The sequence below is a fragment of the Triticum urartu genome, chromosome 2, assembly GCF_003073215.2.
Source record: "Triticum urartu cultivar G1812 chromosome 2, Tu2.1, whole genome shotgun sequence".
Taxonomy (NCBI): domain Eukaryota; kingdom Viridiplantae; phylum Streptophyta; class Magnoliopsida; order Poales; family Poaceae; genus Triticum; species Triticum urartu.
In genome coordinates this window covers 593,767,287-593,780,558 of record NC_053023.1, presented here as the reverse complement: position 1 = coordinate 593,780,558, position 13,272 = coordinate 593,767,287, and the positions used below count along the sequence as shown (strand labels likewise).

At 45.4% G+C, this 13,272-nt stretch overlaps 1 protein-coding gene across 1 annotated transcript; it reads right to left on the bottom strand.

Annotated features, from left to right (window-relative positions):
- Positions 1-8,881: 8,881 nt before the first annotated feature.
- On the bottom strand, positions 8,882-12,808 carry LOC125539030 (remorin-like). The gene is made up of 5 exons (XM_048702390.1): positions 12,332-12,808; positions 10,154-10,225; positions 9,985-10,072; positions 9,507-9,588; positions 8,882-9,351 (listed from the first exon to the last, which is right to left on the bottom strand). The coding sequence occupies exons 1-5, from the start codon at positions 12,519-12,521 to the stop codon at positions 9,151-9,153; spliced, it is 633 nt and encodes a 210-aa protein (XP_048558347.1). The 5' UTR covers positions 12,522-12,808; the 3' UTR covers positions 8,882-9,150.
- Positions 12,809-13,272: the final 464 nt, after the last annotated feature.

The following is a 13,272-nucleotide window of genomic DNA, read 5'->3' as shown; positions in this document are numbered from 1 at the left end:
AATTAAAGTTCAATTACTCAAATTACTTAAGAACTCCCACTTAGATAAACATCTCTCTAATCATCTAAGTGATCACGTGATCCATATCAACTAAACCATGTCCGATCATCATGTTGATCATATCTACTATATGATTCACGCTCGACCTTTCGGTCTCAGTGTTCCGAGGCCATATCTGCATATGCTAGGATCGTCAAGTTTAACTCGAGTATTCCGCGTGTGCAAAACTGGCTTGCACCCGTTGTATGTGAACGTAGAGCTTATCACACCCGATCATCTCGTGGTGTCTCGGCACGATGAACTGTAGCAACTACTCAGGGAGAACACTTATACCTTGAAATTTAGTGAGAGATCATCGTATAATGCTATCGCCGAACTAAGCAAAATAAGATGCATAAAGGATAAACATCACATGCAATCAATATAAGTGATATGATATGGCCATCATCATCTTGTGCCTTTGATCTCCATCTCCAAAGCACCGTCAAGATCACCATCATCACCGGCTTGACACCTTGATCTCCATCGAAGCATCGTTGTCGTCTCGCCAACTATTGCTTCTACGACTATCGCTACCACTTAGTGATAAAGTAAAGCAATTACATGGCGATTGCATTTCATACAATAAAGGGACAACCATATGGCTCCTGCCAGTTGCCGATAACTGTGTTACAAAACATGATCATCTCATACAATAAAATTTAGCATCATGTCTTGATGCTACCTCTTGAGCATTGTGTTGGTTTTACCTTGAAGAGGAAAGGGTGATGCAGCAAAGTAGCGTAGGTATTTCCCTCAGTTTTTGAGAACCAAGGTATCAATCCAATAGGGGACCATGCGCGAGTCACCTCATACCTACACAAACAAATAAGAACCTCACAACCAACGCGATAAAGGGGTTGTCAATCCCTTCACATCCACTTGCAAGAGTGAGATCTAATAGAGATAATAATAATAAGATGAATATTTTTGGTATTTTTATGATATAGATTGAAAGTAAAGATTGCAAAATAAAATAGATTGGAAACTTATATGGAGAATAGACCCGGGGGCCATAGGTTTCACTAGTGGCTTCTCTCAAAATAGCATAAGTATTACGGTGGGTGAACAAATTAATGTCGAGCAATTGATAGAAAAGCGAATAATTATGAGAATATCTAGGTATGATCATGTATATAGGCATCACGTCCATGACAAGTAGACCGACTCCTGCCTGCATCTACTACTATTACTCCACACATCGACCGCTATCCAGCATGCATCTAGAGTATTAAGTTCATAAGAACAGAGTAACGCCTTAAGCAAGATGACATGATGTAGAGGGATAAACTCATGCAATATGATATAAACCCCATCTTTTTATCCTCGATGGCAACAATACAATACGTGTCGTTTCCATTTCTGTCACTGGGATCGAGCACCGCAAGACTGAACCCAAAGCTAAGCACTTCTCCCATTGCAAGAAAGATCAATCTATGGTTTATAAACTCTATTACTAGCCATAGATTCATCAAAATAAGCAAACAACACACAAAAAACAAAATCTATCAAAAACAGAACAGTCTGTAGTAATCTGTAACTAACGCAAACTTCTGGAACCTAAAAAAATTCTAAAATAAATTGCTGGAAGTGAGGAATTTATCTATTAATCATCTTCAAAAAGAATTAACTAAATAACACTCTCCAATAAAAAAATGGCAGCAATTCTCGTGAGCGCTAAAGTTTCTGTTTTTTACAGCAAGATCAAAAAGACTTTCCCCAAGTCTTCCCAACGGTTCTACTTGGCACAAACACTAATTAAACACAAAAAACACAACCAAAACAGAGGCTAGATAAATTATTTATTACTAAACAGGAACAAAAGACAAGGAACAAAAATAAAATTTGGTTGCCTCCCAACAAGCGCTATCATTTAACGCCCTTAGCTAGGCATAAAAGCGAGGATAGATCTAGGTATTGTCATGTTTGGTAGGCAATTCTTCAATAAGACACCTATAACTCCTAGGAGTTTATTTCTTCTTATTAATTATCAAACTCCTAGGCACGAAATCGAGAAAATCATTAGTAGCAAAAGGTTCCTTAAGGATAGTGAGAAAGTTGGGGTGAACACTTATGGATTTGAGGTCCGCATTTCCCTTACTAGAAGTTTCACCCTTATTTTTAGGAACATACATCAATTTGGCAATCTTAGCATTAGAAGGAGTATTTTTTACGGAAGAAAAGGCAGACCCTAGGTTGGTAATAATATCCTCAATTTTATCAATTCTAGTGGAATCTTGATCTATCTTTTCATTAACCATAGGTTCCTTTTCTTTAAAAAAATTAAGAGCAACTCCTACCTTAGTTCCGTATTGGGTAATTTGGTTATAGATATTTCTATCCAAATTTTCAATCAACTCTACGGTGGCAAATTAATTTTCAATAATTTCAAGCCGTTGCATCACATGTTCCAAAGTTAAAATAGTTCCATTGACCAAAAGAGGTGGTGGGACAAACAAATCTATCATAGCATTATAAGAATCAAAAGTATGGCTACCCAAGAAATTCCCTCCGGTAATGCTATCAAGAATATATCTATTCCAAGGAGTGATGCCTACATAAAAATTGCGAAGAAGAACGGAAGTAGATTGCTTCCTAGTAGATCTATTTTGTGGATTGCAAATTCTGTACCAAGCATCTTTTAGATTTCCTCCCTCCCTTTGTTTAAAATTAAGAACTTCATTCTCAGGAGACAAAGGAGCAGATAAAGGACTAGCCATAATGATGAAGCAAGCGGAAAAGAGGCGAACTAAAAGAGAGGGCGAAAGGAAAAGAGGGCGAATAAAACAGCAAGGGTGAAGTGGGGGAGAGGAAAACGAGAGGCAAATGGCCAATAACAAATAATGTAATGCGAAGGATAAGAGTTGTGATGGGTACTTGGTATGTCTTGACTTGGCGTAGATCTCCCCGGCAACGGCGCCAGAAATCCTTCTTGGTACCTCTTGAGCACTGCGTTGGTTTTCCCTTGAAGAGGAAAGGGTGATGCAGCAAAGTAGCATAAGTATTTCCCTCGGTTTTTGAGAACCAAGGTATCAATCCAGTAGGAGACCATGCGCGAGTCACCTCGTACCTACACAAACAAATAAAAACCTCGCAACCAATGCGATAAAGGGGTTGTCAATCCCTTCACGACCACTTACAAGAGTGAGATCTGATAGAGATAATAATAATAATAAAATAAATATTTTTGGTATTTTTATGATATAGATTGAAAGTAAAGATTGCAAAATAAAATAGATTGGAAACTTATATGATGGAGAATAGACCCGGGGGCCATAGGTTTCACTAGTGGCTTCTCTCAAAATAGCATAAGTATTACGGTGGGTGAACAAATTACTGTCGAGCAATTGATAGAAAAGCGAATAATTATGAGAATATCTAGGTATGATCATGTATATAGGCATCACATCTGTGATAAGTAGACCGACTCCTGCCTACATCTACTACTATTACTCCACACATCAACCGCTATCCAGCATGCATCTAGAGTATTAAGTTCATAAGAACAGAGTAATGCCTTAAGCAAGATGACATGATGTAGAGGGATAAACTCATGCAATATGATATAAACCCCATCTTTTTGTCCTCGATGGCAACAATACAATATGTGCCTTGCTGCCCCTACTGTCACTGGGAAAGGACACCGCAAGATTGAACGCAAAGCTAAGCACTTCTCCCATTGCAAGAAAGATCAATCTAGTGGGCCAAACCAAACTGATAATTCGAAGAGACTTGCAAAGATAAACCAATCATACATAAAAGAATTCAGAGAAGATTCAAATATTGTTCATAGATAAACTTGATCATAAACCCACAATTCATCGGATCTCGACAAACACACCGCAAAAGAAGATTACATCGAATAGATCTCCAAGAGAATCAAGGAGAACTTTGTATTGATATCCAAAGAGAGAGAAGAAGCATCTAGCTACTAGCTATGGACCCGAAGGTCTGAGGTAAACTACTCACACATCATCGGAGGGGCCATGGAGTTGATGTAGAGGCCCTCCGTGATCAATGCCCCCTCCGGCGGAGCTCCGGAAAAGGCCCCAAGATGGGATCTCTTGGGTATAGAATGTTGCGGCGGTGGAAATAGGGTTTCGTGGTGCTCCTGGATGTTTGCAGGGTATATGGATACATATAGGAGGAAGAAGTAGGTCGGTGGAGCAACGAGGGGCCCACGAGGGTGGTGGGCGTGCACAGGGGGGTAGGCGCGCCCCCTGCCTCGTGGCCTCGTCGATTGTTTCTTGACGTCCACTCCAAGTCCCCTGGATCATGTTTGTTCCAAAAATCACGCTTCCGAAGGTTTCATTCCATTTGGACTCCGTTTGATATTCCTTTTTTGAGAAACACTGAAATAGGCAAAAAAAACAGCAATTTTGGTTGGGCCTCCGGTTAATAGGTTAGTCCCAAAAATAATATAAAAGTGTAAAATAAAGCCCGTTATCATCCAAAACAGATAATATAATAGCATGGAACAATCAAAATTATAGATATGTTGGAGACTTATCACTTGACCATATCACATCACAACATGCCCTGCAAAAACAAGTTAGACGTCATCTACTTTGTTGTTGCAAGTTTTACGTGGCTGCTACGGGCTAAGCAAGAACCGTTCTTACCTACGCAAAAAACCACAACGCGGTATAGTGATTGCTTTTTGATCTTCAGAAAGAACCATGTTCATTGAATCCGATTCAACTAAAGTTGGAGAAACTGACACCAACCAGCCACCTGTGTGCGAAGCACGTCGGTAGAACCAGTCTCGCGTAAGCATACGCGTAATGTCGGTCTGGGCCGCTTCATCCAACAATACCGCCGAATCAAGAATCAACTAGTGACGGCAAGCAATATGTATATACCCACGCCCACAACTCCTTTGTGTTCTACTCGTGCATATAACATCTACGCATAAACCTGGCTCGGATGCCACTGTTGGGGAACGCAATAATTTCAAAAAAATTCCTACGCACACACAAGATCATGGTGATGCATAGCAACAAGAGAGGAGAGTATCATCTACGTACCCTCGTAGACCGTAAGCGGAAGCGTTATGACAACGCGGTTGATGTAGTCGTACGTCTTCACGATCGACCAATCCCAGCACCGAAGGTACGGCACGTCCGCGATCTGCACACGTTTGGCTCGGTGACTTCCCGCGAACTCACGATCCAGTAGAGCTTCGAGGGAGAGCTTCGTCAGCACGATGGCGTGATGACAGTGATGATGTTGCTACCGGAACAGGGCTTCGCCTAAGCACCGCTACGATATGACTGAGGTGAATTATGGTGGAGGGGGCACCGCACACGGCTTGGAACAATCAACTTGTGTGTCCTAGGGTACCCCCCTGCCCCCGTATATAAAGGAGCAAGGGGGAGGCCGGCCGGCCCTAGTGGCGCCCAAGGAGAGGTGGAATCCTCCTCCTAGTAGGAGTAGGATTCATCCTTTCCTAGTCCTACTAGGAAGGAGGAAGGGGGAAGGAAAGAGAGGGAGAGGGAAAGAGGGGCCGCGCCCCCTTCCCCTAGTCCTATTCGGACTCCCCTTGGAGGGGGGGGCACCTCCTGGGATGCTACCCTCTCTCTCCCTTAAGTCCCAATACTTCTCCGGGGGGTTCCGATAACCCCTTCGGCACTCCGGTTTTTTCCAAAATCACCCGGAACACTTCCGGTGTCCGAATATAGCCGTCCAATATATCGATATTTATGTCTCGGCCATTTCGAGACTCCTCGTCATGTCCGTGATCATATCTGGGACTCCGAACTACCTTCGGTACATCAAAACACATAAACTCATAATACCGATCATCACCGAACGTTAAGCGTGCGGACCCTACGGGTTCGAGAACTATGTAGACATGACCGAGACTCATCTCCAGTCAAATAACCAATAGCGGAACCTGGATGCTCATATTGGTTCCTACATATTCTATGAAGATCTTTATCGGTCAAACCGCATAACAACATACGTTGTTCCTTTTGTCATCGGTATGTTACTTACCCGAGATTTGATCGTCGGTATCTCAATACCTAGTTCAATCTCGTTACCGGCAAGTCTCTTTACTCGTCTCGTAATGCTACATCCCGTAACTAACTCATTAGCTACATTACTTGCAAGGCTTATTGTGATGTACATTATCGAGAGGGCCCATAGATACCTCTCCGACAATCGGAGTGACAAATCCTAATCTCGGTCTATGCCAACTCAACAAACAACATTGGAGACACATGTAGAGCACCTTTATAATCACCCAGTTACATTGTGACGTTTGATAACACACAAAGTGTTCCTCCGGTATTCAGGAGTTGCATGATCTCATAGTCATAGGAACATGTATATTTATGGAGAAAGCAATAGCAACAAACTAAACGATCATCGTGCTAAGCTAACGGATGGGTCAAGTCAATCACATCATTCTCTAATGATGTGATCCTGTTAATCAAATGACAACTCATGTCTATGGTTATGAAACGTAACCATCATTGATTCAACGAGCTAGGCATACTAGTGACACTCTGTTTGTCTATGTATTCACACATGTACTAAGTTTCCGGTTAATACAATTCTAGCATGAATAATAAACATTTATCATGATATAAGGAAATATAAATAACAACTTTATTATTGCCCCTAGGGCATATTTCCTTCAATAAGTTCCCACTGATGGTTACCTGGTGCCAACTCATTCAGGCTGTGCAAGATCTGTGCATCGGTCAAGTCACCCTTGGTAACTTTCACCACCCCCGTGGTTGCACTCTAAGGCACATCAGGTATCTCCGCAGCACTAGGAGACCCGAAAAACATCAACTCAGCGCAGCACACACCATAGATCGTAACACCCGGCATGGGCTCACGCAAAAGCGGGCACTCTCCCGACGCATGCACCGGTTTGGAACAAGTATCACAAAGCCCAACAGTGCATTCAGCAATGAAGTGTCCATGTTCACCACAGTGATAACAAAGCATTTTCTCTTTCTTGCGGGCCCATTTGCTCACTTTCTCACCACCCGGCTTGTCAAGCGCTCCAACAGAGCCTGCAACCGCCGTCTCGTTCGCGGGCTCCGCCGTAGTAGCCAAAGCTGACACCGCAGCCAAGACCTGGCCAGACAAAGCGGGCGTCTGCTGACCAACCACCTCCAAAGACATCGTCGGCTCAGCGACGTCAGTGATGGTAGTGGCAGGCGGTGGAGGATGACGGTAACGGTTCTTGCCAGCGCGGCCGTTCCGAGATCCTCTAAAACCACCTCTCTGTCTGTAGTCCGGGTCGGATGCTCCCTCAACAAAACCACCCGGAGGACCGAGAAACGGATGCTCCGCCGTTCCATCGCTCTGCCAGGCATAACCGCGCCCTCCGCCCGAGGAAGACGAGCCGCGATGTTGACCTTCACCGTACACATCATAGCCGTCATCCCCCCATTGACCTCGGTGATGTCCGCGATCATCGGGGGCTTTGCCACGAAAAGCGGAAAACGATGCCCCGAGCCGCCGCCGCCGCCGCCACGGCGCGCCGGCGGTCCATGACGATCAGCGGTCGGCTGGTGCCCCCCGGCAGCCCCGTGCACCGGCTCCAACCGAGTTGCATGCGACTGCGCAACCACATGAGGTGGCAGAGCACGCGCAGGGGCCAGCGCTGGCGGAGCTCCTCCCGCTCGGAGCTACTGGGTCGAAGTCCCCGAACAGGGAGGAGGCTACTGCTGTTGTTGCTGGGTCAGCGGCCGAGGCGCCGCCGCCACCGCCCCAGGCACCACCGGCTTAGGCCCCGGCGGTCGAGCCCCACCGCGGCCCGCCATGCACGCCGCTAGCGGGGGTATGCGCGCCGCTCGTCCCGTCGAGCACGAGGGGAAACCGGGAACAGCACACCGACGAACCCTAAGCGATGGCCGAGGAATACGACTCAGGTTCTCGCTCGTGCATGCAGGCTCTACGTCGCGGGGAATAGGCACCGGTTTTGCCTGGGCCACAAACCCAGCTAGTCCCGGCCCATCCTCGGAACGCTCACACTGGGCCGACGGCCCACACTCAGCCACCGCTAGTCCCTCGTGGCCCAGCAAGCAATTCAAACGCTCGATCCGTGTTGCCCGGATCACGCCTGCTTGGTCGACCACCGGCGCCTGTGCCGTCGGCGGCCGCCGTTTCTTCTTCCTCATCACAACCTTCCACGAATCTTCCGTAAAAAATCTGACAAAATCGGTTTCGGTAGACTGGCCTTAGGTAGTGGCCCCTTCCAAGGCCGGATCGCCGTGGCTGCCGTCCGTCGATGAACAATGCGTCGGACGATCTCGATCTTGTCTTCCGCCCGCAGACCTAGCCTCGACGGATCGTCGGAAGGAATTGCCTGATCCACAAGCAGAGCCACCTCGTCCTCGGAATACCCCCATCCTAAGGGCTTCGCAAATCGCGTCGGAAGAAGTGCGGCGGCACACCCGCCGGCCCGCCGCCCAAGTCACCATCGTCATCGTCGGAGTCGCCGGCGCCTTCCTCGGCCAAGGCCCAGAACCGGGCGCCCACGTGCTTCCTCCCGCCGGTAGGGGCGGCGGCGGTGATCCCCGGCAACGGCCCCGATGCCGCCCCATGCGTCGGCCCCCGAGACATCACGTCGTTGTATAAATTCGAATGCATCATCTACCCAATTATGCGACCGATTTTGTTGACGGTACTTGTTCGTCTAGTACTGAACAATACTGCCCATTTAATAAACTGTTTTTCAGTTATCCCAAATTGATGTAATTCACAACAAGTTTGTTCCCGCCTGATGAAATCAACATGATAGCCATATAGCCTTATAGGTGCAAACGGAATGGATTCAACCAGAGCAGCGGGAGAAAACAACATCAGCACCAGGATGAGACCAAAAAGCGACTGCTTTAATGTCAACAGTAGTAACAAATGTGACTTTCTTAACTACACATAAGAATGTTGCTTGTCAAGCATCAAAGATGTACACAACCGAGCACCTGTCCTGGGAGCAATGTGTATATACAGAGACGGCAGACTTTACACACGAGGCACACTACACACTTGGGAGGGATGAAAGAAACAAGGAAGGAAGCAAGCAAGCACGGATCAACACTTCATTCACTCTTGCTCCATTTGTGAAACAGGAACGTTTTTGCTTCAGGCCCCGAAGCATCCCATGACTTTCTTGGGAGAGTTGCCGGTGGCGCGGTACTTGGCGGCCATCTCCTCGGCCTTGAGGAGTTCCTCCCCTTTCTTTGCCTCGACCATCGCTCTCTTCTCTTCAGCCTCCTTGTGAATCATTGCCGCCTTGTTCTTCATCTTCTCGGCGTATTCCGCCTTCTTCTTTTCCAATTGCTCCTGAATGTGTGCACAGTTACAAGATTTAGTTTGCGGGATGGCATACCAAGAGAGAGCGCAATGTTCAGAATTGCAGATGGATATTCACAACTGTACAGTAATGGGTTTCATCCTTTGATGTAATAATATGCAAAGAATGGTAACGACGAAAGTACCTCAATCTTCTTCAGTTGAGCTTCTATGTTTGCTTTCTTGGTGTTCTCCCATGAGAGAATAGCGGATACCTTTTTAGTAGCCCTGTGACATTGATGCGAAAATTTTATATTAATGAATGTATTCAACAACATAAACAACATAGTTTACTTATAAGTATACAACTTCTTCATTTTCTTCAAAATGACATAGCTTCTTTCATGATATCTGTTGGTAGTTGCGCTGTAGGTGTTCTTATTATTGTTTGAATTAGACGGGTTGACATATCCTCAGTATCTAGGAGTAAGACTAGACATATTACTAAGATGAAGCTTTATATAGGTTCTGTTTCCTAGTTGAAACCATTAAAGTGGCTAAAGGGCCCCTTTGAGATATGTACATGCACATCCAAAATAACAGATTAGTGATAAATCTACCATACAATTAAAAAAGCATACTAGCTAATTTATGAATGGATGAATATGAATAGGAGTAATATACTTGTTCTCAGCCTTTGTCTTCTCATTCTCCTCCCATGCTTTAATTAAAGAGTTCCTCTTCTCACTTTCCACCCTTGCAAGAGCGAGGTCTGCATAGCGAGTTTTCAGGTAGTTTGTTAGCATAGTTGTACTCTATGATAAGAGGAGAAGTCAAATTATTCAGTAATTACCTCTGTCATTTGAGCCGCCGTGTGCAGCCTTCTCGTCTGTGGGTTTCTCAGCAACAGGTTCATCTGCAACCTCTGGTAAGCAGAAAATGTAGAAGTATCTTATGAGCCAGAGTTGATGCGTTATTATTTGATATGCGAGTAATTAAGCAGCAAGAAGCTAGCATATGTCTGTACAATGTTAACTGATTTTTAATACCCACTCGTGTCGCGAGCATTACGTAATCCATACTTGAGAAGTTAACTTCCATCGCATCCATCGCTACTAAGATCTTATATGATGATGACTTGTATAGGACTTACCTTATTATCTGAACTTGTCCATCCACAAACGCAAACAGAGTAGGATAGAAAGCTACTTACAGTCCTTCTGGATAAAGGAATGGCTAACAATGTCATCATACACTAAACTTTCCGCATCCAATGCACAGTTTTATGAATATCCTTGACTCACACTCCAGCATGGTCATAATTCTGAGGACTACTAGGTGCAAACTTACTAGTCTCTACTCTTATAAAAAACAGAGTTGGTGATGATGGTGTGCCTGCCATCCTACAATATAGGCCGTCCGATTTATATCTGACGGATAGGAAGGAAACTATGGCAATTTTACAAAAAGATACCCACACCCCTATCCACATTTGCAAATAAGGCTTTTCCTCGTTCATCCTTTTCTCTCACAAGATAAACTACTCATACAAATGCATCTTGATGTTCCGTGCAGCGCACGGGCATCTTGCTAGTATGGTTAAAAGCTTGTCGCTAATTAGCCCTGCAGTTTCTTCCAATTTTGCTATTTACTCGCATTGTGTTTGGTTTTTTCGAGGGTAGGGGAGCATGCCGTGATTGAGTGCCAAACCAGAGAAGAACTATCATAGACAGGTATACTTACTTCATGTTTATCCATTTCATAACAGTAATACGGTCCCACCATATGTTGAATTTCCATGGGATCAACCTATAGACATGGTAGTGCATCTATCATCTATGATGACTTAGAGCAGCAACAGAAAAACCGAACGATCTTTTCCAACTATGCAAGCAACTGAACTAGTGAACATTTATAGCATAGTAGTGCATCTATCATCTATGATGACTTAGAGCAGCAACAGAAAGCAACTGCCTGCCTGTCCCAAACTACAATATGTCATTCTTAAATACAATAGCTTTATTCCTACCAAAAGAAGATATGAGAGTTGTTTTTTGTAGCATGATTCCTCGGTTAGTGAGTGCGCGCCTACTGGTTTTATCTGTTCTAAACCAACTACTAGTGCAACACTAACTTCATGTGGCTTTTGTTTCTGTTTGGTTCCTTTTCCCTGAGCACACCATTTTGGACACTTTCTAGGGTGTTAAAGTGAAGCTGAGATTCCTCCAAAAAAGGAAATTGGGATGGATAAGGGTGGGAGGAAGAGAGAAGGGAGAGCAGATGGAGTGAGAGGACAAAGGGATATGGGGGAGTGAGGAATTCAGGAAAGTTCCAATAACTATCTTTTCTCAGTTCCAACCCAAAATATTTTGGCAGACATATTTTCAGTGAAGCTACACATGGCCAGCATCACCTATCTATGTTGTCCTAAGACGCTCTCTATTCTGTTTCATCCAAAACTCAGCAGCACTTCAGGTTCGAAAAAAAAATCTGCGGCACCATGGTTGAATCCACTGCTTTTTCATAACAAAATCATTTAGAACTTAGGAAAAAAATTCAGACAAACATTTGGGATATTTGTCAGAGCTGTTTGCGGCACCAACCAAGTGTTGATATATTTCGCAAGCAGGCAATTCAGGGAAGAATAACATAGGCGAAAGCGTCCCAAAGTGGCCAAACCACAAACCAAATAACAATTGCAGCTAACACGTAACTAAAATTATCGAATTAATCATACTCTAGGCTAGGTGTTACAACGGGAGCAATAATCATGTCATGCCAGGAAAAGTGAGGAGAGGAAGGGAAAGAAAAAGCAAGGCAAATAATATCCCAGGATCATGGGTACCACAACCTAGTACTACAACTACTGTTCATCTCCTAGTAATAACACAGGAGAAAGTTGCTCGCTCCTACTAGATCCTAGTCGTAGCACGCCCACCCCTCTTTCCATCATTCAACCATGCCGAAACAAGAGCAAATTTGACTGAAACGGGAGCAAGAAACAGCGGAAAGCAAGCGGCGGGTGACTCACTCTCGACGACGACGAGGGCCTTGGAGTCATCGGCGGGGGGCTTCTCCTCCTCGGCGGCCGGCTCGGGCGCCGGGATGACGGCCTTCTCCTCGGTGACGTCCTTGGCGGGGGCCTCGGGCTCCGCGGCAGGGACGGCCTCCGGCTCCGGCGCCGCCTCCACCTCCACCTTCTTGGGCTCCTCGGCGGCCATGGATGGTGCTGCTAGCTCTCTGTACGTGGTACGTCTGGTGGTGGGCGAGCTGGGCTTAGCTGGGCTGTTGCTGTTGGCGCAGCTGTTGGTGTCGCGGGACTGTGGGAGAGGGAGAGGGTGGGGGCGTACTAATAAGAGCAGAGGCAGAGGACGGCAGCGGATGAATGGCTGGCTGGACTATCGATCGGATTGTGTCGACGTGCGGTGTCTGGACAAAGCCGGAGCTGGCGCGGGGCGACGTGGTAGAGTGTATTTTCAGGAGCACTGGAGCAGCAGCAGCCTGCCAATGGGGGGACGGCGTGTTTCTCACGAAAGAGGGCCTCGGATTCCGCTGAATTGGGCAACTGGGCTCCTGCCTGCTTCCCCGGTCCAGGCCCGGTTTTATAGCCCCGGATGGCAATATCATACTCCCTCTCCTCCTTTTTAGTTTGCATATAAAATTTGTCTAAAGTCAAGCCTCGTAAAATTTGACCAACTTTATAGAAAAAAATACCAACATTCATAATATGAAATCAATATCAGTAAATGTGTCATGACTTAAATTTTCATATTGTATAACTTTAGCACGGTAGATGATGATATTTTTTCATATAAATATGGTCAAACTTTATGAAATACAAGTTCAAATAATTTTCATATACAGAGTAAAAAGGACCGAAGGGAGTATGTACAATCTTGCTGTAGTTGGTAGGTTGGGTGGTGCTGCCGGCTTCGGCATGACAGTATGGGGTGAAGTGATATGCGGTCGATG